This window comes from Apus apus, chromosome 5 (assembly GCF_020740795.1).
Source record: "Apus apus isolate bApuApu2 chromosome 5, bApuApu2.pri.cur, whole genome shotgun sequence".
Classification (NCBI taxonomy): domain Eukaryota; kingdom Metazoa; phylum Chordata; class Aves; order Apodiformes; family Apodidae; genus Apus; species Apus apus.
The window spans coordinates 53,420,919-53,447,568 of record NC_067286.1 but is presented as its reverse complement, the minus strand read 5'-3'; the positions used below and the strand labels follow the sequence as shown (position 1 = coordinate 53,447,568).

General features: G+C 35.8%; 1 protein-coding gene and 1 long non-coding RNA gene across 9 annotated transcripts in view; one reads left to right on the top strand and one right to left on the bottom strand.

Annotated features, from left to right (window-relative positions):
- EML1 (EMAP like 1) overlaps window positions 1–26,650 on the bottom strand; it is an 80,604-nt gene that overhangs the window by 10,919 nt on the left and 43,035 nt on the right. For 4 of the 6 annotated variants that reach the window (XM_051620235.1, XM_051620236.1, XM_051620237.1 and 1 more), the window contains 13 exons: window positions 26,516–26,650; window positions 23,564–23,592; window positions 22,647–22,673; window positions 19,336–19,465; window positions 15,124–15,273; window positions 13,105–13,174; window positions 11,021–11,131; window positions 9,693–9,788; window positions 9,023–9,157; window positions 7,475–7,574; window positions 5,181–5,335; window positions 4,451–4,576; window positions 4,066–4,197 (listed from right to left, as the gene is read on the bottom strand). In XM_051620235.1, coding sequence (XP_051476195.1) covers window positions 4,066–4,197; window positions 4,451–4,576; window positions 5,181–5,335; window positions 7,475–7,574; window positions 9,023–9,157; window positions 9,693–9,788; window positions 11,021–11,131; window positions 13,105–13,174; window positions 15,124–15,273; window positions 19,336–19,465; window positions 22,647–22,673; window positions 23,564–23,592; window positions 26,516–26,650 — 1,396 coding nt within the window. The remainder of the gene's footprint in view (window positions 1–4,065; window positions 4,198–4,450; window positions 4,577–5,180; window positions 5,336–7,474; window positions 7,575–9,022; window positions 9,158–9,692; window positions 9,789–11,020; window positions 11,132–13,104; window positions 13,175–15,123; window positions 15,274–19,335; window positions 19,466–22,646; window positions 22,674–23,563; window positions 23,593–26,515) is intronic. The other 2 variants (XM_051620241.1, XM_051620240.1) reach the window with 1 other exon arrangement.
- LOC127385040 (uncharacterized) lies at window positions 59–26,630 on the top strand. 3 transcript variants are annotated; one of them, XR_007889578.1, is made up of 8 exons: window positions 59–311; window positions 4,493–4,599; window positions 12,006–12,042; window positions 12,556–12,629; window positions 12,831–12,885; window positions 16,825–16,916; window positions 26,127–26,253; window positions 26,544–26,630. It is a non-coding gene; the product is annotated as an uncharacterized LOC127385040 (long non-coding RNA). The 3 variants fall into 3 exon arrangements; XR_007889577.1 differs by having other exon boundaries at window positions 11,975–12,042; XR_007889579.1 differs by lacking the exons at window positions 12,006–12,042; window positions 12,556–12,629.

Here is a 26,650-nt window from a genome sequence, read left to right as displayed (position 1 = left end):
TTGGCTGTTGTTATTTTTTTAAATACAAACTTGAGGGGAAAAAAAAGCATTTTTACCTGATTGAAATATTACCCAAAAAGTTTGGTTTGTTTTCCTCTATACAAGGCCACTGTTTTCTTTTCTTCACTATCTAAAAATAACTTGGCAAGTGATTTCGTAACAGTAATGTTGGCAAAGGCAGCTTCTCAACAAATCACAAACCAGTAAGAGATAAAAATAACCTATTACATTAGAGCTGACCTAAGAATTAAGTATCAAAGCTGCAGTTTACCTACTGTCTAAAGGAAAAGCAACTACCTTATTCATCAAAGGTATGTCTCACTTTGCATGGAGGGGAAAAGCCTAACTTCTACTTCTACACACAGCAACACCTTTTCCAGCACCTGCCACTTGTAGCTTAGTGGGAGATTAAGAGCATGAACAAGGCTTCTTACTCTGACATGCCATTTTAAGACATTTTATTTTGTATAGTATATTGCTATGGAGTCCAGTACAATTGCAGTGGTTTTCTTGCAATTTACCTAAAAAACAAGGTAAGCCCTTTCATTCTAATACTTGTTCAGTTACAAAGAATGAGCTCCAGAACTCTTCAGGTTATAGCAGAAAGATGCAAAATAAGTAGCTTATTTTTCTGATACCTGCCAAAAATAATTTTTAAATATAAGCAAAAAACATCCAGGGGTGTATCTCACAAAAATGCTTATATCATTGGTTTTCTATATTCTAAACCAGTATCACATTGTAGTCATTTTAATTAACCTGTTTACATTTTTAGCAATTTGTATTTACTAGTCCTAGGCATTAGGTGTAAGGGATATACTCATTAATTTTAAACAAATGACTAATTTCAAAGATGTTACTAACTAAAGAAATTTCAAAGAATTGCTGAGATGCAGAATTCCTATATGCATGTTCTAAACCACTACAGTAGTCCAGAAAGGTAAATTTGGTACTTTTTCTATGTATAATTTTACAGTAAATACTAAAATATTATCTTGAATAAAGCAGAGGTTCAAACAGTTAATTTAATCTGAGCAGTAACTTGTACTCATAACTACATTAAAAAGATTTTACATAGATCTCTGACAAAATAGGTTAAAATGAAATTATTTATTTACTCTAGATAATCAGTCACTAATTTATCAAACTTATTGTCTAGGACAATTCAAATGGTTAATAACATTGTTATCAAGATCAATAACAGAAATCTTGCCTTAATGAAGCAGTGTGTACTTGGAGGGGAAAAAGAAGAAAATCTAAGTCTTGTTAAACAGTCTTGCTATTATTGCCATCAACCTTTTGAAAAGGTTTGAAAATAATCAAGGTAAATAAATCAGTTTCTTAAACATTTCAATATCAACAGTTTCTTAGAGAGTGTCTTATATTGGCAAAACCACAGCTAGATATTAATTGAACGTCACTTTAAGTCGTAACCAGCTCAACTCCAGTTCTTTTTTTAACAAGACACATGGCTAAAACGTGGAAAAAATGTCCCTTTTTTTTTTTTTTTTTTTGGAGTTGATGATCACTTAAGAAACTTTATTTTCGATATAGCAGTTTATCTGATTAACAGATTTCTTCCTGTTCCCCATATTGTACTTATCTCTACTAACAATGTTTCGTTATCAACCCAAATGTATATTGCTCTTTAGACTGCAAGAGGCCAAAGTGCCAAATTTTGCACTTCTCTTTATGACTATAAGCCTTTCTCAGTATATTGTTTCTGAAATGATAAATGTATCAGGACTAACAACTTATTCTTCCAGCATTTTTGAAAGTGGATGAAGGAACACAAAAACATACACCTTTACACCAAGCAGAGTGAAGGATCACATTAGTACCTGCGATTGAATTACATGATGATTTTTTTCTGACAAAAAAAGAAACTTATTAGGAAAGGTTAAAAAAGTGTATCAATTATTTTAATCTCCAATTCAGAATATTTATAAATAAGACTTGCACAAAACCAGTCATGCACTATTTCTAAATAATCAAATTAAGTCTCCACAAAAAAACCTACACTGGAAATCAGAAAGGTTTATCTGAAAGTTCCCAGTTGTGTCATTTTTTTGAGTCACTCTGAACTGCATGTGAAGGATTTCTGCAATCTAGTGTGTTCATATGCCATTCAATACAGTACACTACTATTGCTGTATTTCAAACAAAACAAGGCACAGGTTTATCTTTTCTTAGAGAGTTTCCCAAGACAGTTCCAGGAAAATCTGATTTATGAATGCTCAGTGATTTTTAAAAATACTTTTTATTGTTGAAGTTCATAGCATAAGTATACTGGTATTTATTTGATCTTGCATTTGGCATCTTGGTAGAAGTTCAAGAGATTTGTAAGCACATTAAAATGTTGTTGTCTCTCAAGGTTTGACCATTCCCCTGAGGCTCAACTACAGAATTCCTAAAGACTGAAGGGGAGAGGAGAGCTTATTTTTAAATCCAAGCATATTAACATACTGTAAACCCTAAAATGATTAGGAGGTAGGAAAATGCAATTATCTGCCTGCTTCTCAGGCCAAACCCTTATTATAATTGTTTTTCACTTTTTTGTAGCTTAAAAGAACTACGTTTATTTTCCTTTCTTTTAATCATACAGTACAGGCCAGTCTGACTTTATAACCAAGGCACTGAACTGTGAAAATAGAGCTCCATCTCTGGGGCCCTGGAACTGTTGATCTGGCCTATCCAATTAATTTAGAAGACAACAAAAATATGGATCGTAGAACATATGACCTTAGTTAGACAGAATAAGTTCCAATTTCCACATTCACCAAGCCAGTATAACTTAACAAGCGTGTACAACTGGGGTAGGATGCTACAAGAGATGGTTTGGCAAATGCTGTTCTGCTAAGGCTGCTGCAACCGCACACACTTGTGCAGATGGATTGTATTCAAGAAGTCTTACCAATACTAGCTTTAATTTAAAGTGTTATTTAGGCCTGAAAATGAACATTTTTTTTTAATTAAAGGGGTGCATAATTAAGATTTTGAAAACTTCATGTAAACCAATAAAGGATTATTGACTATATCAGCCAGAAAACACTTTAATCAGCAACGTGAGGGACATCTATAAGCCACTGACTACAGTTTGGTTTTCAAACCTGGGTATTTGATATATATCTACACCAGGTGTTGTTTTCTTTTCCTGAAGGAATTTTTGCACTTATCCACTGTACAGAGGGCAGATAAAAATGATTGAGAAATAACTTGGTTGTTGTGATAAGTAAATGCATCTCCAAAAAAGCTTACTCACACATCTACTAAAAAATATGTAAAGAGAAGACTGCTTGAAAAAAATGTGATAGTAGCATCTAAAAATAGAGAGATGAAAGCATCACTGCTGTCCCTAGGAGATAAACCAATATCTTCTTATGGGTATACAATTAGAAAAGTGATTAGGTGTCCAAAAAACGCACCCTAAAAATCAGTTCCTAGTGATGCATATAGCAATGAAGATCACACATAACCACAAAGCCATCAGGAGTCTGCAGATGCACAACTGAGCACTTACGAACAATATAAAACTGAGCCTCCACTAAGTCTTCCTTCAGTACATAAACACCAAGTTTCATACCAGAGATAGGAAGTGAAATTCTAAAAAACACATTTGTTTATTTTTGTACAGAATGTATAAAAATACTAATCAATTACAGAAAACAAATTAAGGAGGCCAAAAAAACATCACAAGAATTATTTTCCGTCTGAATTTTGACTGCCATGCTCACGGTAGGAGTAGTAGTGATCCTAATCAGAACTACATTTATATTATAGGTATTACCTAACTTTGTATTTGTGGTTTCCTCTTCCTAGTAAAAAATATGTCAACAGCACTGTACACTTTCATATGATACAGAACATACATCCATATAACCAAGGTTTTTAAATTCTTGTTTTTAAGAGTTTTACATCCATTTTCAGAAGGACATTTTTATGACTCTCTCATTCTTTTCCTCAAGTTAATACTTTAAGATATTTTTAATCAATAATCTTATGAAAAGCTCAAATTACTTGAGAAGGTCTATGAGAGGAGTAGGGCTGTGTGTAAGAAATGTGTACCTCTATAATCTTGTTCCAGATAGGATGATGAGTGGTAGCATCCCAGAGGGTAATGTGTTTGTCATGTCCACAAGTGAAGAACTGAGGTTTAGAGGAATGGGCTGCAAGTCCCCAGAGCTCATCCGTGTGGCCCTACACAAGCAGAAATGCTTTTTGACAAGGACAGTACCATCAAAACTAAAGATGTTTAAACAGGATTAAGATGACCAAACTATATATTAAAGCATTCAAAAATTCCTTGGCTTAAATACATGCATATGTATAATGCTATTTATTGCCAGATTTATTGTAATAATAAATCAAATAAATGCATATTTATGAAGCTGAACTTTAAGCAATACTTCTATTACACACTTAGAAATGCTCTTGTAAGACAACAGCTTACCTGAGTAATTGGGAAAAAATCTCCTGTTAATGTGCCCTGTAGGACGAAGTTTCTAGTGGTTCCTATTAATACAACGTCCCCTTTTCCCTCTGCTACTGTTCTTATTGGACCAAACTGCTCTGGAATCTGTGGTCGTAACAGACAAACAGGTAAGTCAGACAATTTGTCCAGTGTTGCTATTTTTAAAGACACGTGGTCTAGCAAATGCATTTTAATAAATGTTGCATGGAGCAGAAATTAAATGGATGAATAAATGTATGCTTGACTTTCAAAGGTTTGTAACAACTTGCATCAACTCAGTAACCGTCTGTAACACTACTAGACATCCTTATCTATGGGTACAGACAAAGGAATTATTTCAACAAACAAAAGGTTCCTTCATGCTGTGTTAACTTGGTCATATTTTAATTTCAGCTGTGATATAAAACTAAGTACTTCTACTCAGAGAGCGTGTCAGGCTATGTATCTCTAGTACTTTCTTGCAAGGAATGTTTCTTTAATTGGAGCCTAGGTTCAGAAAGAGTTGGTGCAAATCTCCAATATAAAGCTCAAAGGAAGACATAACATTTAAAGTAACAAGGAATACCACTATATGAACAACTGCATTCAGTGTATAAAGAGATGTGTAGTTCTGGCAAAACAGATTCTGCTTTAACCTTTTGCTCTTCTCATCAGAAGACAGCTAAGATTTTATTGAGTAGCAGAGTAATTTCAAGCTAGGTGATATCACCTCGGTTTTGTGAAGTTTTTGGTAATTCCCATTCCAAGATATCAGCTTCCGGTCTTTTCCGCCTCCCGACACCAGGGTGCCATCTCGCAGCATGCACAGCGCAAATATCCCACCCTCATGTGCCCCCTGAACTGCGAGGCTTATTCTGTTGGTACCTAGAGAGGAGAAAAGAAATTACTACTGACTTTCTCAGTTTAATAGCTCCTTTTCCCCCCAGGTTCTGTTTTTTTTCTCCATTTCTCTACCTTCAAGGATTATATCTAAACAATGATCATGCGTTGCACCAAAAAGCTGAGACCCACAGGAGAGACTGAATTTGTGCATCTGTAAAACACATTTCCTCCTTTTCAAAAATGAAAAGTAAACATAATGAGTCTAGTTCAAACACAAAGTAAATTAGGTTCACTTAAACTTTTCCTGGGGGTTTCAGCTAAAGTATTTGACATCACATTTGACCTGCAGCAGCACTATGCACCTTATCAACAAAGATACCATAACCCAGTCACTTGTTATCCTCCAAGGATTTTCCACAGCCTCCATACACCTAATTTACACTGAAACCTGACTAAGCTAAAGGTCTTCCTACATCTGGGAGAAGGCACTGAATCACTCTCTGAATGAGCCTGTTCTCTTCATTAGTGAATTTGGCTTATTCAGGAACCTTCTTAGACTCAAAAGACTTCTAACCAACGATATTGGATTAAATATCTCTAATTTGATGAACCATCATTATTATGAACTATAAAGAAATGATTACTAGTGATTCTATTACTGAAATGTGCACCTTGCATCAAAGCTTGGCTAACTTTAGCACATGCGAGGGGCTGATGCAAGTTAGGAAGAACAACTGCTTTTTCCTTTATGAATTCCACTTGCTTCTATCCAAATCTATGGATATAATGTGTCAGTTACAGGTGATTTCTATTAAGAGAAGCTTTTGCTAAGGGTACTCCAAACTAGTGGAAGCAGCCCTCATTTGAACGTAAGAGCTCTAGGTCAAAAGTAGTAAAGACACGGAAAGTATTCCGTATTAAGATATAAAACCAACATTTTTGTCTATCCCAAAAGAACAGGTAGAGGTGAGGAGATCTTGCAGCACACAAAGAATTCCCTTCAATCCCTGGGAGAAAGGGCAGAAGAGGCTGCTGGCAGTCAAGGCAGAAATTAGTCTACCAGCATGAAGTCAAACAGGTTCCTGAGAACAGCACTGTCCCTTTTGTGCCAACAGCTGCCACCGTCTCCATTCTCTGTTGGTAGTCCAAAAAAAAAAAAAACTAACCAAAAACAGGGGGGAGATGGGAGTACACAATTTCTAAGCTCTGCTTGGAAGGAAAGGTGTTCAAGTGTCTTGCTTTGAAATAGCACAGGAACAAGAAAAGGAAAATAAAAAAGGAGCTGAGTTACAAACACCATATCCACCCTTTTCCTCAACAGCAGTGTAGTGGTAAAAAGCACAAAGAGGTAACCAGCTGACAGTCCTTGGATGAAATAAAGTCTACAAAAACAGCTCAGTTAGTTAGGCTCAACTGTTATACTTGATTCACCGTGTGGCTTTTCAGGTTTTATATCCTTTGAGTACCTTGGGAGAAGGCATTGAGTAAACAAGAAGCAGGTATCATCCATGTCCTTTCTTCCTTTACTAATAAGGCCTCCGTTAGGGGATTCTCCTTATTTCTATGCAGAGCACCTCAGACACTAAGTAAACGTTTCAGATGTTGCTACTGTTTGCCTTCCAGCAGGCATTCCTCCTGTTGTCTAAAAATAAAGGTCTTCCTTGCTTTTTAAGAAGTTCATCCTATCCATCTGTTCTTTTGAAACAAAGCTGGGGAATTCAATTAGATCTGCATATATTTTAGCTTGACTTCCTAGGAAAACAAATAAAGCTATTTCTACTCTTTTTAAAAGCATATGTCAATAGGCATGATTTTTGCAAACACTTCAGAGTGACAGTGTATGAGACTGGAGATCATCAGTTACATTAACATTGTGTTTTACTATCACATTGATTGAGGAAAATAATTTTTCCTGCCATTTCTTACGTCAGTAAAAGCCATAGCTCTGTGATTCAACTTTTGACCATAGGGAGCACATTATATAGAATTTTGTGCTCTAGCAGCCAGGTATATATGTTCTGTAGGTGCTCATAGAGGAGAATCCAGAAATAATCTGCTGGATTGTTCCTGGGGAAGAACTCAAGATACACAAAATTTATTTTTCATAAAATAAAGCTACACTAATGTAAAAAATCAGTCTTTTATATTAAAATTTCACTATTAACTTCAGTCTTGTCTTACCTTTCCCCCAAACCAAAATGTTTCCACTTGAGTCTCCTGTAATAGTATCACCATTTTCAGAAAAGGTCACACACAGGACAAACTTTGGCTTCTCTTGTTTCTGCATGTTTGAAAAATATACACTCACAGCAACACACAACCCATTCATTTTAACTGTATGCATTTGAGCAATTTAGATTAGTCTTATGCAGCTCTGTTATTACTACACAAGTATCTACACAGGAGTTAAAGACATTCCTACAGTCTAAACAGTTCATCTCTGCAAGGGCAAAAGATGCATCAGCTGAGGTTGGTGGCACAATCCTGCACCCTTTAATTCCAAGCTATGGTAGCTCAAGTGAGTGGGCCTGCCAGCTTTTAACACAAGACCAGGAATGCTCAGAGATAAACTGAATCCCACATCTCCCATAAAATCCGAAAGGGTTTAAATATTTAAGAAATGGCCAAAAGCACAAACAAGCTTTATTACTGTAATTTTTTAACTCCAAATTTTCTCAGAGACAAATATTACTAGAGAGTTTGGCTGTAGAGTAAGAACTAAGAAATCATTTCTTGAAATAATTCTAAGGTTCAAGGAAACTGAAACATTGCTTTGGGAACCTGCATTTAAGATACTGACAGCAACAAAACAGTGAAATGTATAAAGGGACAAAAAAACTTCACTGGCTAGTAGCTTCTCAAGACATTATTTACAATGTTTGCTGACTACCAGTGAGTATGGCCTCTCTCAAACTAAGAACTGTTCCCAGCTCAGGCCACCACACTTTCTATCTGCAACAACCATCGAGAATAACTAAGCCATAACAGAGGCAGATATCTGCCAAAGTAGCTTAAGAGTAAAAAATTAATGAAAAATATACTCTAACAAAATTTAAATACATTATCTTAGCATCTCCTCCTGATTTCACATTAAGTATATTATTAACTGACTGCAAGATAGTTGTTTTGACTCTGCTTGCAAGCCGTGACTCCACAAGCAGTTAACTAGGTCCTGCTGGAGTTATGTACAGTCCCTGCCAGCACCCTACTGCTGTAGAGCTGAGTCTATATATAAGAATAAAACCAAATCAAGACCTTGAAATCAAAATTATATTTGCTAGTGGCCAGCTCAATCTGTATTTGAATTACATGTGTGTATCTGAGCAGAACAGAGAAAGAGGAAAGAACATTCACATAATTTATGGGGGTTTGCAAGTCTCTGACAAAATTAAAAAACCCCAGTATATATTACTCTCTGTATTAATTTTAGCCTGAGGTAAGCATAGAGTTTCAAGGTAATTTCTTATTTTGCTAGAGGAGGCGTAGCATAAAGAATGCAGAAAAAAGAATGCAAAGAACGAAAGGGTAATTGCATTTCAAAACTTCATGGTGGAAGTTTTACCCCTGAAAATGTTCTCTGTGTCATACCATGAACACTACCTGAGCTTCTGTAAAATGTCAAGTTTAATAATGATCAGTTGTTTTGATTTACTCAACTCTCATTAACCCTTATTCTGTATGACTGTACCATTATTGCAAACATAAAGTTAAGGAAAAAAATTATTTTACCTCAAATAATCCCTGCTTTTTAACAAGGGAATTCCCTTCTAGTGTCCAAAAATAAAGGTGTGATTTTCCACAAGTAACTATTATATTTGTATCAGTAGGGTGAAAATCTGCAGCAAATACAGCCTCATTAGAGCACTTGGAAGGAAAAAAGAAAAACATTGTATCAAAATTTAAAAATAAAAGGAAACAAGACAATATGAAATGGTTCTCTAGCTAGATTATCTGATCAACTCCCAGTTAAAGAAAAATTCTGAGCTATTCATTTATTAGCATAGACTGGAATACTTTAGTAGAATGTTTCAAAGTCAAAAGATTTAAGGTTTTTATGAGTTAGTATCAAAAGTTACACTTCAAAACTATGTCAGATAATGAGAGGTTCTACACAGAAAAGGATGTTTCTTTTCTCACATGCTCTTACCACTGCTGTCTAGACTTTTCTAATCAATTCTAGAATGACTACAAGAGGAAAACTAAAAAAACAAAACCAACAACAAAACAACTATGGGGATAATCTCAACAGAGAGAAAATACTCCCTTTCTTTGATTTCTTTGCCTTTTATAAAATGAAAGTGTTAAAAAGGCATGAGATGTTACATATAGAAAGACATTTTTTGACAAGAAATCCAAATCTACATACAAGCAAGTAGTACAAAATATCTTATTGCAACACCTTGACATCTGCCAGCTTTTCTTCTTTCTGCCAATCCCAGACGGAAAGTACATGGTCGTTTGAGTCATCCACAGAGCACAGGCTACTTCCTCCATTCTGAGGGAAAACATGGAAAATATTAATGCAAGCCCCTACCAATGTTACAAACATTTAAATACACTTTCAAAATAATCAAATATTTCTGTGTAGGTGAGACAGAGCTGTGTAGCCTGAAGAGAGGGCTGCCGACAGGGAGATAAGCAATACTACTACAGGATGAGAAGTGATGCTCAAAACAAGCTAAACTCTGACTGTGAAATAACAGCAGAAAGCAAACATATTAAACAGTCTCTGTCTTGTGGCATCTGTCAATAGGGACAGTCAATAGGACTGCTATTCAGTACCTATTTCTTCCTCCAAAAGAGATATTTACAGAGTATTTGCTTGCTTTTTATTTATCCTTCACAGATGATCTTGAACTGTGTTGTCTTTCACATTTTTATTCTTAACCAGATCTCCAATGCACTTCTCTCTTTTCTACTTTCTATAAAATATTGTCACTGATGGATTTTCAGTACTTGTGGAAACTTTCACTGAAGTACATTTTGCCTAGGGAATACACCATTCAGTCCTCTACTTTTAAAAAATGCTGTTAAGACAATCAGATGCTACCAGAACCACTGCTTACAGATTCTGCTCTACAGGGAAGGTTTCTAGACTTGTATGCTTTTATATGGGACTTCAGTGCTGTCTATATAAATATATATATATTTCATTTTTTTAATTATTTTATTTTTTAACCCAAATACACTAGAGCTCAACGGATGGTACCAGGAGGCTAACAACAGGAGTTTAATTCTTTACAATTCTTTACCTATATGCCTTTGCTGCTTTCAAGTAAAAGATTTTGCTTCTCCTATGGGAGCTCCCATGTTTTAAATACAAAATCAGAGGTACAGGCCATTGTAAAGGTCTTTAATTAGTCATTCTTAGGCACTGTGTAGGGTGTTAAAAGGTACAGAGAGAATAACTTCGTTATATAGGCAGAAACACCCTAGGATGATAAAAAAGAAGTAAGGATACATACATTTCAAGAACACAAGTACTTCTGCTACTACTTGTCCTTGAAGAAATGAAATGCACGTTATGGTATGCATAAGATAGACCTCTGAGACTGCTGAGACACTGCTAACCTTATTGTTAACAACTGGTTTGCAGGCTTTCCTCCTCTAAAGAGGATGCTGAAATAAAAGACAGGTTGGAAGTTTCTTTTGGTAAAGGAAGCTAAATCTGAAAGATTTCAAACACCCATTCAGCAAACATTCTTAATATTGATTTACTTTACTTACAGACTTAGAAAAAGCAATGCAAGTGACAGCTCGGTCAAAAAATCCCATTCCAATGACATGCAGTGTATTCAGAGTTACAGAATCCCAGACACGCACGTGTGGTGGCAATTGCTATAAAATAGACACAGAAATAATACCTGAAACAATGGTGGCCAAAAAAATCAGGATTTAAAAAAATGAGAATGCATCCAAAAAACATTTTAGAATCACAAAATCGTAGAATGGTTTGGATTAGAAGGACCTTAAATACCATTTAGTTCTAACCCCCCTGCATGGACAGGGGTCCTCCCACCAGACCAGGTTGCTCCAAGCCCCATTCAACCTGTCCTTGAACACTTCCAGGGAGGGGGCAGCCATATCTCATTTGAGCAACCTGTTCCAGTGTCTCACCACCCTCACAGTAAAGAATTTCTTCCTAACAACTAGTTAAATATACTCTCTTTCAACTTAAAACTACTACCCCTCGCAGAGCTTTTTAGTTCACTGAATTTAATGGCCACTGAGACATTCTTCAGAAAGTGAAAACTGGTGATGACTTCATGAAATGGGACTTATTGGTAGGTCCAAGATCATCAGTTTAAATTGTAGCAACTGAGAGAATTTTGGTCAACATCAACCAGCCAGTGCAAAAAAAAATTAAAAATATCTATCTCTATATTAAGAATTTCTAATGTAATTTATTTCAGTATCATAAAAATTGCCATAGAAAATAATTCTACAACTGTAATAAGAACTAACTTCCTTTTTGTACATAAAATTAAAGATATACATAACGGCCCAAGAGGAATTCTCTATGAAAACCAGGTGATTTCCCCTCCTTCCCCTCTATCTGACTTCTCCTGCACGCAGAGAGCCCCACACAGGCTGAACCTCGTGGAGACAGAAATGCTTCTCAAACCCACTAGAGGGCAACCCCAGGAAGCACTTGCTGATTAAGTTTTATTTTCAAAATAGGAGTTTAACACCGTATCTGCAACCTTTGCAGGAAAACGAAGACCGTGCTTTACTTTCTTTGAAATAAAGTGAGTATGTTTTATAACAATAACAACATCAATAACAACAACAAAGCAACAGCCATCAGTCCTTCTTGCTAATTAGTGAAACTGCCCTTTATAAATAAATAAAGTAATAAATCAAGGCCACTTCAGTCTCTCAGTTATATAAATGGCTTATTTATAAGCTTACCTAAATAACATTTTGCCCTTAAGCATATACATCAGTCTTTTAGATTTTCTCTCACAAATACAATTATAAGGAATTGAATTTCTGAAGTTAAAAAATAAATACCAAGGATTTCTCCAACAGACAATAAAAATCAATAGTTTATGTTACTCAATCATATATTGTAAAACTGATTTTTTGCTTTCTTTATTTACTTAGTGGTTAGCATACTGACAACTAGGCTTTGCACTAAAATTCTTCTTTGACATCTAACAAAAAATTTGCAATAATTTAGCAGTAATTTAGTTGTGACATCAGCTGCACAGTCACACTTTTCCTGCCTCTGCTTGTACTCATTCTCTCTCTTTTCTTAGCTCCTTGGAGCAATGTACATCTTACTCTGTTCAAATAAGTTCTTGGCCTACAGCTAAGCTTTTCAACAATACAGGTAAGAAGAGAGAGAAAAACATTCTTGCCTAGATGACAGCAAGAGTAAGAATTTCTTTTTTTTCAGCAAACAACCCAAAGCCATTGTGATTTGTACTTTGGTTTTGGTAGCTGTGGTGAGAAATTAAGTTGTACAATGTACAACTTAATCTCCACTGCTTGTCCTCCTTTTGCTCACATCCATCTGCTCTCTCCTTTGTAGCCTCATCCTTCCCCATTTCTTCTGAAGACCAGCTTAAATTTTACCTTCAGTCTGTGTAAGTAATGGAACCAGAAACCACTGATTGATCTTGATAATGGAACTGGGTAACGTGGATAGTGTATAACAGGCATTCTCAAATTAATTTTTGCTTGCATTCAGTCCTAAAATATAAGACCAATTTCACTGCAACATGAAAAGAATACAGCATGTATCTTCTTGACAGCATGTTCTTCTGAAACACAAGCAATTTTATGTTGGCAAGGGGGTCACTCACTTTTCCATCCTTGGATGTCCCTGCAACTTGGCCTGTTGCTATAGTGATCCTATCAGGATGGACAGCCAGGCTAAAGAAAAGAAAGAGAGGCCAAACTTAAAGCCATTTATTACCTATTTCACTGAACTTTTACTTAAGCCTGTAATAAATAGCCTTATTTTAGTCATATAAGATACATAGCACACATATAAACATTTTAAAAATATAAAAATAGAACAGACTAAAGAATTTTTGTGCTCTTTAACTGAAAGATATTCCCTTGTGAACACAGCAGTAATTTGCTTAAGCCCTAAATACTGCAAAGCCTGTATCAACCAAGCCTCAGTCTATTTTTTGTTCGTAGGGTACAGCTCACCTAGATTTAGTGACTGCAATGTACATCAAGTTTACCATTTGCACTAGTTATCTAACTTAGAACATCTCTAATCAGAGGTTGTAGAGACCTGGTCAGTACAGTCAATGCTGTCTAGCAACAATCCTTCAGAACAAACATATGTGTGTCTATTCCAGCATCGCTCTTCAGACCATATTGGTCAGATATTCAGTGACTCTTACAGGGAGATACAAACTTCTCTTCAATATTATTCAAAAGGTGAAAATAAAGTCCTTTAGTAAGCAAGAAACAGCATACAGAAATTAAAAATTTGTATTCTAAACTTAAAACTTAAGAGTTTTATAACTGTAATCAATGTTAAATGTCTCTAAGCAAAAAACAAGCTAAAATTTGTATTAAAACCTGGAGCACAGTCTCCTTTTGTCCCAAATCCTCTCTTCTTTTTTTTTCACTACAGCTGCCTTGCCTACAGTTCTAGAGATAAAGTGCCCTGCAAAATGAGCTGTGGCAATAATTCATTCAGCTTTATAATGCTGAAAGGTATCTTCTTTCTAATAATAGCTTTCAAATAGCTAAAGAGTCAGAAAATTTGAAAGCAAAAAATGAGATTGAGTAGGTCCAAGTTAAAACCTATGATTCAAATTTTTGGAAAATGCTCATGATGCATCCAGATTTGATTATCAGGCCTATTTTTTGCTTTAGAGGACAACAGGTGTTTCATAACACTAAGCCTAAAGAAGGGATGTCAGATTCATTAGGGCCCATCAGATAATCTGGGTGCTCTGTTTCAGCTACACTGAGCAAGCAAACAGATAACATCAATATAAACCATATGTTTATTTAGATTTCACTTTAATGGTATTGATATTTCCTGATACCTAGTCTCCTCTCAGCTCTAACACAGCTAAATCCCTCTGAAGCCCAAGCTGGCAGGTATGCACTAGTTTGCAGAATATCTGCCATGTAGTAGACATGCCTAAAAGCTACCAGGAAGACCACAGATGAGATTAAAACTATTTTGTTGGCTAGATTGAGCCTAAAGAATCTTCACCAGACCCAGGTGAAGATGAACAATTCAATCCTACATAAAAAGGGAAAGGAGAGGAGTCTAACAAAGTAGTTAATGTCGTATCACCCTAAAAACAGACTAATGAAAATGATCGGCTCTATAGATTAAGTCAAATTTCTACTTTTCTCTATTCTCAACGTAAAAAGTAAATTAGTTATGGAAAACAAATTTCCCCAGGTAAATACAAGGAAGAGTTTTGTAGCATCTGAGGCAGAGAAAGAAGCAATAACTTGGACAACATCAATACAGCAATTGCACAGAGACACACCCAAAGGAGATGTGGCACATATGGCAGCACAGACTTCGAGGCAGGTTTCAGAAGTTAATTCAGGCTCTGTGACGGACATCTTTAGATATCCTCAGGTCTGTGCCATCACATCCTGACAGCAGCTGCTTTGTGTGCTGACCAGATAGAGTTATAAGAGACATTTGACATCCTTACTGTGACTACAGCCAGACTTTTATTTGATTGTGCAAATGCCCTGTCAGGCATATGGATCAAACCTATGAAAGTCTTAGAAGTTATATAAGATTTCCAGAGCTATATAAAAAACCAAAACATTACCTCCCAAATCGTGTTTTTTGAAGTAAAAGGAACGGTTATAAGGTGACTTACCACTTCACATCATCATTATGACCAGTGTAATGTCTCTGCAGTTGCTCTTCAACATTGAATAACACAACTACAGATGCGATGAAATACACGGTTTCACCCGTCGGAAGAAGATAGAGATTACTGCGACAGTCCCGACCCCTATATCCATAGCTAGCACATTGGTCAAGCTGCAATAACATTTTCTACAAATGAAGAAGGGTAAAAATAAGGAAAAACAAAATGTATTGTCTGTCCCTGTATTTCCTGAAGTTGGCATCTCTTGGCTTAAGGACAGCTGTACCACTTGGCAGCCTTCAGAACTCCCTCCCTTCCTATGGAAACAGAAGCTAGAGTTTCACAGACTAACTGAAAACCTACACATCCTACTGAAAATAGATGGTAAAGGAGACAGGATTTTGTGATGCCCTATCCCTTTAGCATCCTCTTGAAATTACTAAATGCCAGACTAAGGCAATATTAATTTTGTCTCAAGTGTATTTATCATTTACACTGGTTGACTAATTAAAACTAAAATTTAGACTTGATGGAAACACTAATAAGTCATTCAGTACATCTCCCTGCATTACATTAGGATTGATTGCATTATCCTTTATGCAGGTTGATTGATTTCATTATTCTGGGCATTACCAGCCAGATGGATATGAAACTGTAAAAGGGTTACATCATCCGCTCCTATTTATTTCTGTAGTATTTAAAAGGCAGTGGCCCAGTTTCTGATGCTAGTCATATCAACACTAATCTAAAATTAATCCAATGAAATAACTGGAATTAATCCAGAAATAATCTCATTTAGACCAAATGTTAATTCAGCCAAATTATGCAGTTTTATTCCTCTGAAGAATCACTAGGGACTACAACTATTTTGGCTTTTCTTTTTTATGGGAATAGAGAGAAACAATTTTAGCAGAATCTTGGCAGAAGAGAAGTTCATTCTAATTTGGTCAATATGGAGAAACTGGCTGTGGTAAATATATGGAGAAATACTGAAACCCCAATTATACCATATTAAAAAGATACCTGTGCACTACTCTCTATGGTCAATGATAACCCAGTCAAACTGAAAAACTCATGTTAACATTATCCAAGAACTAAGAATAATAGTTCTCTTGCTTCTAAAATAGGAATTTAAATAACAGCTTGCTGATTTTTTATAATAAACATAATACAAGTAGTGCTGCATAATCAACCATCAAAATGTGCATTCAAAAATACAGTTTTTGGAGTCCCAAACTGAAATATTTTAGCCAAAGTCCCTTTAAGTTTGAGATATTCAAATGTGAAGACATGTAAACAACCAATATCTTCAATAACAAAGCATGTACTATCAATCTGTCTGTAAAGGTTAATTACTACTCTAGACTGCAGGACAATGTTTAAATTTAGTTTTCTCTGTAAGGTCTGATACCATCACCTAGTAAAACCAACATAAAATTTCCCTAGTTCAACAATACATAATCAAGTTTCTAATGACTTGGAGTTAGCTTAAGGAATTGAACTTTAAAAAAAAAAAAAAAAGTGAAGTAAAAACATTATACAGATATTTGTAAAGAACAGAGGTCTGAACATAAAAATAGCTAAGATGAAAAGATTAAATTCTTTGGGGAAAATCTCCTTTCTTTACAATTCTGCCTGTGGGGAACAATGCTGCATTCATCCCTTCACATGATTGCTGTTGTCAAACACTCAATTTCTTTCCGTCAGCCTTTTTTTCTCAGATGTAAACTCCTGGGGTTGATCTCTCCTTCTCCTCACTGTTTCCCACACTAGGATTTGGTGGATTCAACTTTCATTTGGTGAGTTGGCACTTCAGGGAATGTTACCTTGACCTTTTCTTTTCATTTGGCCTGCAGCTTTTGTTTCAAACCTCCTGCTTGCCAAGTGAGCTTCGTCTCACTTGGATCTGAGCAGACCACCATTCCCACCCCGATGTTCCCAGTGCTGATTTCTCACTTGGAGTTTAACACCTCTGCTTTGGCCCTCTCTCACAATTCATCACTCAGTCTTTCTGTTTCTTCATGTGTGAATATATCTGATGTGGTCTGAACCTTTTTTGACTTGCCCAGATACCTGCTAACACGACTGTAAAACTCCTTCAGGGTTCAGGCATGCCCTGAAATCTACACACTGTAGATTTTCTTCCTTCTGTTTCTCATCATAACCTGCTTTGCCCTTTCCATTTCTCAAGCTCACTTCCAGTATCTTGTTTCTCTACCTCATTCATACATTATAAAGCATTACTGGCTGAATCAGCCAGGTTGATTTGTCCAGTATAAAGATGTTTTCTCCTATTCCAGTTCTGTTACCCTCCAAGTAAAAAGCTCAGCTTCTCCATCTTAATTGGAACGAGTGCCTGTGACATCAGTTGGTTTTCTGTTGTCTTTGCTTTTCTCAAAATATTTTACATTCCTGCTCCCACTTTTTTATCTATAAATTGGGCATTAACTTCTCTCTCTTCCTTCCTTCCCCACCCCCTCCTTTCTTTTTTTAAGTATTTTATATACCTAGTAAGTAGTTTAACTTTAAAGGATTGATATGGTGATTTGGCTTAACTGCAAATAAATTAGAATTTGGAAAAAATACCACGGTATTTTTGGAAAACATGTTTCTTCCTCTGTAACCATTCAGAGTTGGTTGGAACATTTTATTATTTCATACCTTTTCTATTCATAGACAACCTTTATATATAGGATTCTGCTGGGTATACCGACACACACCTGGACGGACATATGCATATGTAATCTAAAAATAATTCTCCATCTGGCAAATATTCAGTCATTCAAGTAAGCTTAAGTGATAAACCAATGAGAGTGAATTTATAACGATTGGTAATTAGCACTTCTTATAATTATCTGAAATGTTAACTTCGGCTTCCATCTATACACTGCTAATGACAATTGTTTTGTGGTTGAGTTTTTCATTGTTTCATCCTAACACTTTCTCCCATTTCATCCTTAGGCCTTCTATGCAAGGGGCATCTTACAAGTGTAAAAAGACATCTTTCAGTCCTGTTGTGAGATATGGTGGGCAAAATGCTGCAAGCAGCATTTATCACTCTGATCTCAGCTGGTCTATTAATTCTGTGGATTTATTTTTTTTTAACTCATCATTTTCAGTTATGCATCATCTATGCAGTTCCAGCAGATTGGGGTAGAACCTACAAGCTCAGCCACAATAGGAATAATAAGAATGGTTACTAAATCTGTCACTAATCTCTTGTTAACACAATGGGACTTTTGGAAACTCTCTCTGTGCATTCTGAAACCACACGCAGTTCTATTTATAAAGTTTGTAAACCACTATTTCAACCAGTCTTCTTTTTTTATGAAGACAAAGCAACTTCCTATTTTCATTGTTTGGGACCAAAAAAAGTATTTTTCTTAAAATAGAAAACTTGATGAAAACCTTTATCTCTCTACAGATAGTGGATATTATAAATAGACTCGTATCTTGTGTTTTTCATATCTTATTTTGAACCATCTATTACATATACTAAGATTATACAAGACTGTAATGTAATTTCTTTTTTCAATAAAGAATACATATTATCATAATATTTAAAAGTGAAATGTGGAAATTTCTAACGAAGCACTGATTTATTTCAAGTTAGAATTCTGAAAATTTGTCCAGTCATAGCAGTCGGTGGAAAATTCTGGTTGTTTGGTATTTATGGTGTTTAAAACCACTTTAAAATATAAATTCAAACATTATTCTACATACAATATCTTATTAATTTTATTGCTAAGCACCTATCAGTTGCAAAGCACTATTAAGTTCAGGGCTTATTCAAGTACCAAAGTTGATGACAGCATCCTCTAAAAGACAATGGGGCACATTTTATAAAACAGTTTAAAACAATGCATTACTGCTGAGAAGGAGTAAAAAAACTGAGCTTGTTTTATGCATAATTAATAATCACAGCTCACTACATTCTTACAATATGCCTAGTTAAATCTTTAGCTAATTAGCATGCTTCAGACTTATCCTTCAGGCAACACTTAAGCAAAACCTTACTTTCTTAATTTCATACTTCACGAGGTGCAGAACAGCAGCCTCAAGAAATTAACGTCAATTTCAGTGGAATGTCCTTGCCCTCATGAAATGAACCCTATTAATAAAGACCTTTATTTTGCTATACTTAGCTCAAAAAGTTATTTAAAACAAATCATTAATAAATGATTGATTTCCAGTAGTCCTCTAGCACATAAAGGATACACCCATTCCAGTTTAAGCCTCTTGGCTGGTAGTTCTACTTTTGCTTCCAAATTGTATGATTCCACTTGCTCTTTGGGCATGTACATGGTAACAGGACGTCCACGAAGAAACATTTTTACATATCCTTCCTCTAAAAAAGGTCAGAAATGTTTAGTGTTACACAAAAAAAACATTAGTGGGAAACTCCAGTGCTCCTCCATCCCTTCCCAATTAACAGTTTGGTGCATTAGAACTACAGAATTACATGCAATCTCAAACTTAGAAATTAACCAGGGTTGGTGTTTTTTTTCCTAAATCATAATCTCTAAACAGAATTTGTTTAAAACAAAGTCCCTTTTCGCTCTAAATATTTTGAGCAGCAGAATTAGAACTAAACAATGTCAGAAAGAACTACAAAACTGCAAGGACTGAAATAAAAACAATTTTTTGGTGACAAATACTGTTACAATATTCTTGGTTTTTAAATATTAAAAATGAAGGGGAAAACATCAAAGACTACAATTAACGCAGAAATGCCACTTTAAATTAATTTTATTTTTTAATCAATATTTACAGTGGAGCATCAGCATCTGAAGTATTTTCCAACACTCAGTTGCATTCTTTGCATCTCAGTGTAAAGGTATGCTTTACACTCCATACAGTGTTAGAGATACATTTGAAATAAGGAACACAAACAATTAGTAAAAGGAATCATGCTGATGTACATGCAGAAAAGAATATGTGCTTTAAGGATTACTAATCATTGAAATAAAAATGACAACATTGACAGCACATTAAAAGAAAGGAAAATGACATAAAGGAAAGAAGCTACAAAAACTGAGTTGGCTGACAGAAGTAAACATTTCTAGAAGAAAATACTAGAAGTAATGTGTTGAACTGGTAAGAAGTATTTTTGGGGGAGAGAAGCAGGGATTAATAACAGATCTGGAAGTACTGACTTGGGGACTTCATGGGGCTTATAAAACTAGGAGATCTGGGATATGCCATGAAGGTCTGACTAGGACTTTTGGGAACTGGCAAGGCCAAAGTGAGTCTCCTGTGAACTTCTGATGAAGTTTGTCCAGATTCAGAACGTGCTGGCTCTTGCTGCTTCATCGGCAGATCAAGGGGTTCAGCCTTGTTCTCATGCGAATCAAGCAGTTTTGGAGTCAGTGATATCTGTAGAATTACTAGACAGAATAATCGTGGGCACAGAGGAAATGGAAGGGCAGAAGTAACAAAATCATGTAAATGAAAAAAAAATTATACAATTTCGGACTGTTAAAATTATGCTATGAACTGTTATGTATCATTACAACTATACCACTATTTTTAAAATTTGAAAACTAAGGCTTTATTTTAATTGGAAATATGCATATGCTACAAATCCTGACTAAATGAATTAAAATTATTGGTTGAACAAATAAACATCATAGCTATGCTATATTACCTAAATATATGTGTATTTTGCCTTTAGACTAATTCATGTGGGAAAGAGATCTACCTGATCTGTCACAGTAAAGTTTCACCTTGGGCTCTCTAAAATCCCTTCTTTTACAGAATTCACACATAGAATGAAAACAACAGAAAACTGAATGCTAAAAAGAAGCCACGATAATGGCGATATAATGATGGCAGATGGCTGGAGCGTAAGATGCCTGTTAAAATGCTAGAACAGTGGAATTGTTTTTAAAAATCTACTCCAAAAGATCTGTATTGGAAAATTAACTATAGAGGGTAGAGCATTACCAAGCAGAGCATTACAGCACTATTTCTATGCGCATGCAGCATATATTTAATGAACTTGAAACACATGCCAATAATACTGATACTGGTGGACTGGAAGTCAAGATATTTTCAGCAGTGACAACCCCTGACTGACCTTATCAAAGGCTGGGAATGAATGAAAGTTTAATTAATTGAGCTGCTTTTCTCACCTGAAACTTACAGGACTCAAAAAACTTCCACAGAGGAAGCCATCTACAGTGGAAGTATTTAACCTAGTCACCTAACATTCCTGTTTAGAGTAAATAGAGAGAAATGTTCTTTTGGACAAATTAATAAGGCAGATGTCCAAAAGCAAGTGTAGTAAAAGTAAATTATACCAAGTATATTAATGATGCCTTCATAATGCCTCTCTCTCTCAACTATAAAGAGGAACTGAGGATGACTAGATCAGGCACAGAAAACAATATTGTGCATTTGTTTCTAACTTTTGTTAATATTAATTCCATCAGTACTGATTTTTGTTAGTAATCTAAACATATTATCTGCATAATCAATCTACATCCCTTTCCCCATATTTTTCAGAACTAAGTTTTTAAGACAGCAGAGTTCTAAATATGAAGATACAGATGTAAAGACAGACAATCATCAGACTACAGAGACAGACCAATGGTGAAAACTTCAGACAAATGTATCTTTGACATCTGCTATTTTGTAAATTTGAAACTGATGTTGAAATTACTTGAAAATTAAGTTACTGAACTGAAATAAGAAGACACGTGAATGTCAGTAGGATCTGCAAAGGAGACCACTACTGATGGCAGGCATAAAATTGTACAAAGAATACACAGAGGTAAAGACTCTCTGAAAGAGTTTGCCTTGAGAACAAACATTCTTTGCTTTGTGATATTTCAGATTTGTTACAAAGCTGAAAGATGCTGATTAGTAAACAACTGTTAAGATTTAGCTCTCTCTAAAAAACAAGACAAATCATCTGTGTTTGTATCACAGACATAAACATGCATCTAAAATGTGCATATTTACACTGCAGTTTAGCTAAAGCTTTAGAAAAAAAACATGGTATGTTTACCAAGTGTAACTCTGCTTTATGACATTGAGCAAAAAGCACTGACAAATTAGTTGGAGGCCTTGGTCTCTTTATTCAACGTTCAGGAAAAAGTTATAGCTTACTCAGTAAAAAAAAGGGAAAAAACAAGGCTTCTATAATCATGTTAAGCTAACAGCAAAACAGCCAACAACGGGGCAAACTAAATTATTTCAGCAAAAAGTGCAGAACACCATTTCAAACACAGTGAACATCCACGTGTTGCCATATAGCTCTCTCAACATATTTTTTCTAATTCAAATTCTTCTGAAAGATTCCACAAGAATCTAAATTATAACCCATTATTATTAAAATGCACCTGAGGGTTATAATTCAGTAGACTGTAATAGATGGTATATTTTTGTTTCATTAAAAAGAACTAGGAAAGTTTTGACCTTGCAAAATGCACTCAAGTAAGAAAATAGCTGTTCATACATCAAGCTTTTATCCCACCAGTACCATTTTGCTTCGAGAGCTATGAGGTTTTGGAAGTGAAGCCTACCTTTGCAGTGTGTCACACGGCGCTTCCCTTGTGATTACAGAGACAGAGACAGAAGGGCTAGATAAAGATGTGTTTGAATACAATAAACTCACTACCTGCTCTACCTGCCTTCGAGTTGTATTCTACTGAAGGCTAGCCTGGTACTTGACAAAACACTGAGCCACAACCATGCCTGTTGTGTAATTACAGTCGAAACCCTTCTCCTCTAGCTAGCTAGACATTCTGTTTAGTACTTCTATCATTAACATAACACAAAAATAACTGTTCTGTATACTGTTCTGCTTTGTATTTTTCTTGAGATTGTTCACAAGTTTGTGACTGTCTAATGAGAAGGACAAATTGTGCTTCCACTTATACCCACTGGTTCACTTTCAAAAATTTTTTACAGGGATAATAAGTAAGCAGGAAAAAATTAAAGTGATTTTCAAATTAAAGACAGAATTTCAAACCTGTAGTAGCAAGCCGCTTGTTTTGTTGTGGTTTTTTTGTAATTTGACACATTTTATTACAAGGCATTGGGACAGATGTAGCATTCTTTATCAGTATTTGAGGGCTCCCTATAATGACTGAATTATTACAACAGCTTCATAGCTGGAACTTGGCATATCCTTTAATTAACAAAACCTTAACACTGCTTTGAAAGGAAAGACATATTTGGGGTAAGAACACTTAGTCTTTTTCTGATTTGTCTTCTTACAAAGAATCCTACCTGTAAAATAAATCCATTGGGCCAGTAAAAACTAGAGCAAACTGATAAACTTTTTTAAAAAATACGTCATCAGTAGCCTGTAAGTACCATGCTTAGAATCCCAATACCAGTTCCTAGGCATCCACAGATGAAGAAAAAAATTTAAAACATCAAATCTATTGTTTTCACTGGGTTTTTTTATTTGCTTAAAAATTTTAGAAGTTCCTACCTGCACTGAACATTGGTTCCTTGGGTTTGCTGTGAAAACAATGAAGAAATTTCTATTTTAAAAAGTATGAACAGTCTGCATATATAAAGATACCAACATAATACAAAATTTGAAATGTAATATGCTTTTGTGTGTGTATTTATAAATAAAAATACTTTTACAATTCAGTTATTTACAAGGCTAATCCCCAGGCAGACACACTTAAAACCAGCATAGACTATAGCTCCTTGGTTGCAGGCATTAAAACTTTTCTAATCAATTCTCCTCACATTCTCAAAACTATACATTTTCCTCTACCGATCACTAGATACTCTTCCCTTGCAGAGTTAATTCACCTAGAGGAGGATACAGAAACTGGTCATGAATGGCTGCATCAGTTTTGGTTTCCAGTCAGTGAGATTTGTTACTCCAAAGCAGTTTACAACCATAACAAAAAGCTAGGAATATATCCATAATTAAAAAATCTGTCTGCATATGTAGAGCAAGGGGAGGCAGCTAATGCATCAGTGGGGGGGGGGGGGGGGGGGGGGGGGGGCGTTGCTTACTTCATGGCTTTGTTCTCTTTGGATTTAAAGAGCAAACCAAAGTTTGAATCCTGCTTTTCCAAAGAGTTTACACAGAACATGGAACTGCCCAACTGTGTCTTAGTGAATGAGAGTACTTCATAAAGCCCAGCAAGCACATCTCCACCATGATTAAAATGCCTTCTCTTTCCCACTGCTCTGCTGCCTTGAAGACAACCTGAGATCAGTTTGTCTTTCTGTCTTGAGAAAATACTTTGCAAAATTTGAGGGGAAAATAGATGAAGCATGTGGAGAAGTGGGAGGCAGAAAAGCTGAGGAGCTCTCTGGATAGTACTACCCTGGCCAGAAGGAAGCAACCTTTTTCTAGAAATGCCAGCCACTTGTTTGCTGTGTCCTTTGCCCCTCTATTACTAGGCTTGAGGGTGTTGTTTCTGATAAAGTATGAAAGGGACACACAGCTATATTATGCAGTTACTTTTCCTTCCAGTTCCATTTTCTTTCTATCCAGTAACAACTGAAATCTCAGATTACTGCTGTATGTTTCTTAGGGTGATCCCAAAAGGATCCTACAATTTTGATGGAGAAATGCTGAAGCATGAAGTGCCCCCAGAGCTGTGATGCCATCTCCACATCCATTCCTAGACTGCAGTGGGCAGATAAAGATAAACCAAAAAAAGAAAAGAAACTGGGTTGGATTTCTGCACACGTTTTCTAAGCATAAAAGATTCTCTGCAGTGGAAATTGTAGCAAATTATTTTATAGTGTTTTTCCTTTTGCCTTGATTTGACAGCTATATTAAGAAAAATGCATTTACTGAATTATGAAAACAAAACAAAACAGAATCTTACTGCTCCTACCCACTGATTTAGCAACTTTTGATAATATCAGCCTTGGTATTAATCACGCATCAAAAAATCATGCTTCAATCTGGTGTACACAGCCAATGTCATCTATATAAATAGCATGATATGTTCCTATTGTTAACACTAAAATTAACATATTCTTTTATGAATGAAGATATTTTTAGAAAAGAAGAACTTCATAGAACACTCATCAGAAATTATGCCATATTAGAGACAAGAGAGTCCCTAGTTCTGAACAGACCATGCTGATTTATTCAAGCTAATCAAGCTAAAGTGAAAGGCTGATTCATAACAGTAATAAAGCAAATCATGTGCACTTTCTAATTACACAAACCCTAGCTACACACACCGCTCAGAGCTCTGACTACTCTTTTTCATGAACTTGAGTCATTTCCCACTTACCTAACCCATAGGAAGGTTTGTCCCTGGCTCAGAGCCATATGGAGTTGTGACCCCCCTTAGAAGCATGAAAGATTATAGTCATCTCCTTACTCCTTATGCTTAAAGCTTCTTAAGATAGCTTTCTATGGCATGTTTTTGCATAACAGCCTAGAACTCTATACACTTTGAAAAACAAGAATTTCACAATTGCCTTCTTAGATTCCTGGCATCCATTCTGCTTTAAGCTTCATCTACAGACCAGATAGAATCACAGGATAGCTGAATTTGGAAGGGACCCATAAAGATCAATGATATAACTGTGAGTAGATGGTTAAGTAACACCCTCTTCCTCCCTCTTTCACACACAGCATTAGGAGGATTGCCTTAGTCCCCAGTGTACAGAATCATAATCACTTTTCTTCTAGTTCGATGACTCTCACTTTGTATTTTGCACTATGGTCCAGCTTCAAGAGGAAGTATGAGGCAAGTCTTTAGCAAGCCTCTTCCACAGGACAAGGACACTCTTATCCTGAGGTGATAGCTGTGGTGCTCAACATCCCCAAGCTGCATGTGACAGAAGTCAGGGAAAACTGTACCCACACAATGCTTGTTCTCATAGTGACACCAACATCTCTAGCTCCAGCTGAGACAACGTAACACATGCTCTCTATTAGTTCCTTGGGAAACTTGCACATTATTTAAGCATTGTAACACTTGTGTGGCTTTAAACTGTCTTCATCTTGACCTATGAATTTTCTCTCACTCTTCCTGGTCTTTTTCCCCTTCCTGCTGCAGGAGAGGGAGCAAGTGGCTATGTGGTGCTTAGCTGCAGGCTGGAGTCAACACACCACAACCAGGAGCTTGAAGAAGCACATGTCAGGAACTTGAAGATCAAGAGGAAACCACTAAGATAATCCAAAAGGTATGTTTAATAATTTAAAACTTTTCAGGGCAACTCAAGGTTCTCACATTGCTTATGGTTTGGAAATAAGGCAAAGAAATACAAATTTGAAAACCTGTTTTATTTTACATGTTTTAAAACACATTTTCTTCCACCTGTTGGAGCTTAAAAAAAAAAAGATCCCAATATTTGCTAAACTAGATAAACTGATTTTAATAAAGAAACTAATTCCATTATTAGGGCAGTAGGCAAAGAAATGAGTTAGGTATTTAAATAACATTACCTTTCACTGTTCTTTTTACCACTCGAAGAGCTGCTGGTGGATCCAGTGCGGTTGCGACTCCCTTTGGAATCTCCATAGCTTTCTCTTCGACCCCCTGGGGACACACGCTCAGATGAACTGGTTCTCTTAATGGTG